The sequence below is a fragment of the Cynoglossus semilaevis genome, chromosome 8, assembly GCF_000523025.1.
Source record: "Cynoglossus semilaevis isolate Cse_v1.0 chromosome 8, Cse_v1.0, whole genome shotgun sequence".
Lineage (NCBI taxonomy): Eukaryota > Metazoa > Chordata > Actinopteri > Pleuronectiformes > Cynoglossidae > Cynoglossus > Cynoglossus semilaevis.
The window spans coordinates 11,048,619-11,056,541 of NC_024314.1; the positions used below are offsets into that span (position 1 = coordinate 11,048,619).

Genomic DNA, 7,923 nt, shown 5'->3' on the forward strand with positions numbered 1-7,923 from the left:
ACAAGGAACTTGCGTATTTGGCAACAAACGGCTGTGACAATGCAGGGCCAAGGAATTTCAGCACAACTGTAACCAGCATGTTCTCTGATGAAGCTCTCACTGAGGGAACTATAAATAATAACAAAATAATACTAATAATTTATGAAAACTACAAACTACACATCCTCCACTTAAGGCCAAACACTTCTACAAGTGACGTTTGCCTCATTTATCGCTCACTGAGAGAACACCCCCTGGTGGAAATAAGGTGAAACTCAATAAAAACTCAATTAAAAACACAAACTCAAATATAAACTCAATAAAAAGAATAAAGCAAAAACAAAATACAAACTCAATAAAAGAATACTTTTTCTTTATCGCACAAAAAAAAAAAGCATCAGAAAACAATTTCACCAGCAGACCATGATCGTTCAGTGTGTAGCTAAACATTACAACACAAAAACACCAACTTTGGTTTTCCTGTTACACAAACCGGCTTCTTTTTCAAATCTTTCCAAGTGAGGTGTACGTGAAGACACCGAGCAGGCGCTGGCATTCAGCGAGATGATTAAAATGTTCATTAACACTGATCAGTAAAGGTGATGAAATCTGTTACACACCCCTGCAGAGCCCTTATGGAAGATGCCTGTGAGATATGTCACCTCGGGGTGAGTACACCTATATCTACACACACACACAGACACACACACACACACACACACACACACTCGTGTGTTCACCACTTGCTTCCACCTGTGTCCAACCACGTAAGATATTACCTCTCCTGTGCCAGGAAAATGAAATAAAACTGTAGCTGTGGAATTAATTGTCATGCCGACACACAAACACGCCCCCCTCTGGTGAATTCATAAAAGTCACTCACACCTTTTGTGTTGGTAAACACCACCAATCTGGCGGCTCAGGAGCGGAGAGGGTAGAGCAGGTGAGTTCTCCTGTTACTGTCTCCCCAGTGTGTGTGTGTGTGTGTGTGTGTGTGTGTGTGTGTGTGTGGAGGGGGACTCATTGCTCTTTTGTCGTCGTCCATCTGGGATGTAAATAACTTTATAACATAAAGCACTTACACACCAGTTACAACGCTCTGGTACACACCCACGCACATGTGCACACTTTAATTTCAGCCTTACACACACACACACACACACACACAATGGTACCCATACACTCTGAGAGCGACCAGGGACTGAAGACAATTAACACAAATACACCATATGAAAGTTGACCTGACAACACACACCAATTCGATTCCCGGTGATTCCTGCTCCCACCACTGTGACCTGTTTTCCTCATATTATCCCCCAAAGACTCCCAGCCGCCCATCCGTGACTAATGAGTGAAAACACGGAGCTGAATTATAGATTCAGTGTGTAATAACAGGTGACGCTCCATAGTAACTCCTTCCTTCTTTTGTCTCACTCCATCATCTAAACTCCAGCTTCAGACCATCGGTGCTAAACTGAAACCATGTCACTTCTAGTGATCAGAATTAAAGAACTATAGAACTTTAGATTGTACTCCAACCTTCAGCCCTAAAAAAAGAAAAACAAACAACACAGTATCTGTAACTAAATAATGCAGATAATCAATATGTTTTTAAAATATTACTTTAAAACTCATGCCTCACTGGCTTTGAAGAGCCGGGGTGGGGTGGGGGGGGTGTTGATCAGTTCTGGCTTGGGACTGCCATCTTAACCAATGAGAGCCTTAGGGATGGGCAGAGAATAAATATGGTATTCTTCAAGTTTCTGGTGTTCAGACAACAGAAACAAAGACACAGTGCTTTTAAAAAAAGTTTTGCGAGCGACATTTCGAGACACATTGCCACCTGGTGGTGGTGGTAGCTTGTTGGAATTGTCCATTTCCATTAATTAAATTATCATGTTTCCTTGTTCTAGTTCTTACGTGTCAAACTCAAGGCCCGGGGGCCAAATGCGGCCCGCCAAGCTGTTATGTGTGGCCGGCAGAAGTCCACGCAGTAAAGTTTCTTAACCTGAGAAATTAAATATTTTTTTAAGAGTAGTAACTTTAAATAAAGAAAGTAAATTGATATGACTGGAATTTCATTGAATTAAGTATATTAGTAAAAATTAAGCACATTTTCCACTGTCCTTCTAGGGGAACTGTATTGGTGATGTGGCCCCTGGTGAAAATGAGTTTGACACCTGTGTTGTAGTTCACTGTTACAATTGTTCACTGTCTTCCTGAAGACCAGAATGTAAGTGTACATACTTAACCCGAAAATGGGCTTCACCTGGTTGACAGAGCAGCAGCCACCACTGTCAGACTGGCACACCAGCCTCAGTGAGGTTGAATGACCTCCCCCAGGCCATACGAGGGCACCACGGGACAATAAAGTCAGATCTGTGTAATGAATAAGTTACACACTCCTATTAGAGCAGGCAGCGGTGACAAATGCCCCTCATTCACTCATTATAGGCCACATGGTGTTGGTGGAAGCAGAGAGACCATGACAGAGGCAGGAAGGCTTATTGGCTTTTAAACGGCCGTGTAATCCATTTCCTTATTGAAGATGAATAAGCTGCTGTCTGCCGCCACTTTATTTATGGAGGGATTAAGCAGCAGTCCGTGGCAGGCAGGAAGCAGAATAAAGCCAAGGCCTGCTCTGCCATTGATCCTGAGGTTGATTATGGACAGGTCCATCTTCAGACTTCCTGTTATAGCATAATACAGCTACAAAAAATGTCTTTCCTGTTTATCAATATTTTTGTAGGAAAAACTAACACTAGAAAAAAGACTAGAGTCTGCATGCAATGTAGTCCAGAGCCCAGCCTGGATCAGATATGGGGAGCACTATCATTAAGTCCAGCTAACAGGCAGCTAACCACAGACCAATAGAACCAAAAGGAGACCACTGTCCCTTCAATGTACTCGGTTCTTGATCAAACGTCTTCTCTGAACAGCACAAATGACGCAAGAACACTGAAGGAAGGTGTAAATGGAGGACAAATAATGAATGGACAGAAGGTGGTTACAGTTCACTGCACGTTATTATGTACCTCTGACCTTCAACACTGGTATGATACAGACCTCGGTGGTTCTTTCTCTTCCTCCATTTATCCTCCAGGTGCTTCTACACAAAGGCTACAGAAGAGAAGGGACCTTATCTCCTGCCCTTTGACCTGTTATAGATGTCCTCAAGTGTCCTCCAGCAACAAGCATAACAGGTTAATAACTCCTGATTCCTATCACGAGACCAGCAGGACAATCTTTTTTACAACGCCTCTGGCCAATTTCAACCCACCGCGTTGGGAAACAAGCCAATAACCATTTCCGAGATATAAGGTAAAACCCTGGTTCTTCAGGTTTGGTGGGCCCTGAGGTACCGTACCAAGACCCCCCCCCCACAACGCCCCCCTCTGGTGAAGCAGTCAGTCACACTGCAGAGGGTCAACCAGTCAGGCAATAAAGTGTTTTCTCCTCCTCTTCCTGAGAGAATGGAAATCCTCAAGGCATTATGGGTAGACAGGAGACAATGAGCCTTCACCCAGGACTAAACAAAATGGGTCTCTGAGAAAACAAATCCTTTCTTCTTACACCAGTAATCATTCCACCGAGGTGTGGAAGGAACACTTAAGAAAATAGAGTCTCCACTTGGATGCTATTATTGAGAGTCAGTGTAAATCAAAATGTTATCAGCATATAAACATCTTTGGACTGTTGATTCTGGCTTCATACTGTCTTCTTGTCCTGTCTTCTCTCTAACACACAGCTCTGATTGGCTCTGACCAATGTGTCACTACATTTGTACATCATCATTCAGCGCCACATAACTCTCTATTTAGCCAGGTTCTTCTCAAATAAGAGGGGGGGTTGAGGTGGGGTGCCGGGGGGCGGGGCATGAGGGGCATCCAATGGAATATGGCGCGCTGGACATAAGTGTACCACTGCTGTAATGCATAAATGATAACAGGCCTCCAGTCACTAGGTGGCAGCAACTCATACAGTGGTTTGTACAGATAAAAATATACACGTTATCAGGTTCTCAATAGTATTTCAATTTGTGGGGTGTGGGTCAGAGGGGGGGCGTGAAAACATTTCTGTCCTCAAGGGGGGGCATGACAGAAAATAATTAAGAACCACTGATTTAGCCTAAGAGAACGTTGTTAACTAGGTTTTAAAAAAATATATTAAACACCGTTCACTGCTTTTTTATCATGTGTCCCAAGTCATTTAAAGAGACACAAACACCTGACATCAGTTAAACAGAAGATAATTTATGTTCAAGGCCAGGAACGAGTGTTTGCAGATCGTGCACAGCCTTGTTGTGTTTTGACAAATCTTGAGAGAATCTTAAAGACTTGTGTTTTTCCTCACCGAGCTCCTTAGTGTCTCCCTGGAGATTTTTATTTTCTGACTCCATTTCGGGGTAAACACGGATGTTTTTGCCAGAGTACAAGTTCTCTGGAGGATCAGCTGACGTGTTTCCTTAATGACATACAAAGACACTCTCTGAACCTGCGCACACGTACCAGGTGCACTTAAACATTCACCTCACTTCAGAGACTTTGGACTGATTGCACATATGCTAATGTGACACAGAAAGTACATGTACTTGTCTTCCACCTCGGCATCATATGCAGATTTATTTTCCAAATGAGATACAGACGTGAGCAGTAATCCATATTCACGTCAAGAACGCAAACACACTCTCCGCTCATTTGCAAGTATAAGCAGAGAGTTTGGGAAATCCCTGAAACAAACAGCGGAGACGCACGGCACGGCAGTAGAAACAGTAATTATCTCAGAAACAGAGGGAAGACGGGATGTGGATTCTCAGCGTGTCAGTGGGGATGAGGACGCCTGAGGAGCGTTCAAGGGATCATATCTGCAGAGCCATCATTAGACAGGAGGGCCTTCAAAGCGTCAGTGGACTCGTCGCTCTGACAGCACATGAAAAACACAGGACTTCTGAATCGATTCGTAATCGTCCAGGAGAAGCACGTGGGGGTTCTTTCTGATTTCTGGCCCTACTTTATTCTTTCTTCTTCTCCTCTCCCAGCGCACACACATACATGATCATTCCACATCAAAAGATGATGGAAGCCGACACATCATTAGCTGAAACACAGGCAAGGGATGAAATCATTTAGACGTCACTGCGGAGTGGGAATTACCACGCCTGTCGGGATGAGGGGGACGGGGACGTCGGGAGAGGAAAAGGCAGGAGAAAAAAAAAAAAGCGTACAAATGATGGCGAAATGAAATGTCAACATTTACCAGAAAGATAACAACTGATGGGGGAATTAAAGAAAAAAACAATGCAGGAGCTAGAGAGTTGACAAACACAACAGTGTTTGACAGGGACTGGGTGACTTCTTCATGATCGCACACACACTCACGTTCTCATGAGCGATGGATTCAAACAATCATCTCCCATCACGGCTGGTCTTTCCAGCAGTGGACTGGGCAGCCAAGCCTGACAGTGATTACCCAAAGACTACAGAGGAGTCATGTTTTAAACATGACCACCATTAAAGGCCAGTTGCACACGTTAGCCCTGTGATAACAAGATAACAAGTCAACGTTGGTGGTAACACTATTTGCCCGTTGAACTCTACGGAGTAACTGCACCTTTTTACACAAAGTACCTAAATGAAAAAAAAAAAAACACTTTCCCAGAGTCAACAGAAGAGGAAACACACAATCTGGAGAGTGAATTTGCATGATAAAAAAAAAACAAGAAAATTGCAGTTTTTAACAGCTTGGATCCTTTGTAGTTCTGGCAAAACTCCTCACATTAATAATATCACGCTCGTCTGTCTCTCAGTTAATTGCAGAGGTCTGGGAACAAAGCAATAAACAGAAACGCTGGGAGCAGCAGAGAGGCTTTTATAGGGAAACGTCTGACAGAGACAACACAGACCAAAGGAAATATCATTATCTAAATGTTCTGCTGCTGGAATTTTTAATTGTTACTGCTGTAATAAGAAGTTACAAACTGAATGTTTGAGAATTGGGAGAATATATGAACTGAAAACAAGCTTCAAAACAAGTCTCAAATTAAGCTAGTTTTACTCAACAGCAGCACAATCATATGAACAGCCTTTTATTTTAACATACATATTGAATTGGAACAGACCAAAGCCCAGAGCCCTGATATAGGATACCGCTGACCTCTGGTTGACCCTGAGGAGCACACACTAAAGCTATTTCTTATTATCCTCAGTATGAAACCTAAGCCGTCATTAAAGGCCATTTCTTATCTTGAAATGACAAAGTTCTCTACATCGTTCAACCTCTATCTCACACAAACCAATAAAGCCCCTCTGAGATTACCCCATTTATTTATCTCTTTGCCCCCCAAAGCCCAATCCTCCATGACGTCACGCTTCATCATCTGTCATATATATTTGCCCTCCATATAACCAGGGCTTATTATGTCAGTCTTTAAACAGAGCAGTGTTTACATTTCCAGGCAGGAGAAGAGTAAAGTCTACACCAGAAAATGTTTGGATAAAATAAAACAGAAGGGGAAAAAAAACTGAGCCGGGCCGAGAGAGACAGGCTGTGTTTGAGAGAGAGTCAGAGCATTAACAGGAGGTTTGTCACCGGAGACCCAGAGAAATCCATCAGAACTGGTCTGGGACAGACAGGACTGGAGGTGAAGGACAAAGGCATGACCTTGATTTGTCTGTGTATGCATCTTTATGAGAGGAAAACAGATGGAGTCGAACAGAGATATCAAATCTAATTTCATATCAGTGTGTGTGTGTGTGTGTGTGTGTGTTTTACCGTCATTGCCTTGGCTGCCCTCTCTCTTCAGCATCTGTACCGCCCCCACATATTTCTTCAGCTGGACCTTCAGGACCTCATTCTCCCTGTGCAAACAATCACACATATGACTTTACTGTGAAGCAAACACACACACACACACACACACACTGACAAGAGACAAACAAAAACAAACAGGCTGCAAGTACAATACACTCAATCTGAGCCACTTAAACTTCAGTGGTGTCGAGTTTTTTTTGCCATGTATGGAGAACGAGGGCGAGTCAAAAACGTCAGCGTTGTCTGGTTCAATCACTAAAACATCTAGATCATCACATCTCTGCTGGATCGGATTTTTACAACACTCAAAAGTAAAGATTTTAAATTGGATAAAACATCAGAATTATCACCAAACCCAAAGGGAAATCTGAGAGAACTAATGAAGCCAAACAGGTTCTGAACCAGAGCCATTTGGAAGGAGCAGGATTTCAGTCCTAAACTGAAGCAAAACAACATGGTGTGACGTGGTGTCAAAGACATCTGCCAGTTGTCATTAACTGTCTCATTCAGCCAAAGGAACAGTAAAGTTATCTGTGAAGGTGAGCTGGCCATGGTGCTGATCTGTTTTTTCTCTGCAGCATTTTCCTACTACAGTGAGTACTTTTTAAACTTCACCAACAAGTTTCCACCAGCAACAGGTGCAGGGTGTGGGTAGCATTTAAGCAAAGCTTGAGCAGAATTTAAGTCATTTATCACACTTTTCAATTCAACATTTTCTGCACTCTCTCCAAAGATTCCCCTCCTACACTCCTTGCTGCATATTCTCCATTACGTTCATAACACCTCTGTGAGAACTTTTGGACTCACAGCACCCTTGTTTACACAGTCTCACATCACGTGGGGATAAACTCAGTTACAAACTGTTTGGCGACACAATCTGACAGTCGTTGTTGAATTAGTAACAACTGGGACGTTAAACCAAACAGCAGTTTGTCCAGTTCTCGCTGATTCACCGTGGTAAAAGTCTCACTGTGGTGTCAACTACTGCAAATATATCTTCAACTACCGCAAATATATGTTCAACTACTGCAAATATATCTTCAACTACCGCAAATATATGTTCAACTACTGCAAATATATCTTCAACTACCGCAAATATATGTTCAACTACTGCAAAATATATCTTCAACTACC

At 42.8% G+C, this 7,923-nt stretch overlaps 1 protein-coding gene across 4 annotated transcripts in view; it reads right to left on the reverse strand.

The window, feature by feature from the left end:
- The window catches only part of snx29 (sorting nexin 29), an 87,437-nt gene that overhangs the window by 61,548 nt on the left and 17,966 nt on the right, over nucleotides 1-7,923 (reverse strand). For all 4 annotated transcript variants that reach the window (XR_003050321.1, XR_003050320.1, XR_003050319.1 and 1 more), the window contains one exon: nucleotides 6,751-6,836. Coding sequence is in view for 1 of the 4 variants with exons in the window: in XM_008314756.3 (XP_008312978.1) it covers nucleotides 6,751-6,836 (86 nt within the window). In the remaining 3 variants the exon portion in view is untranslated. The remainder of the gene's footprint in view (nucleotides 1-6,750; nucleotides 6,837-7,923) is intronic.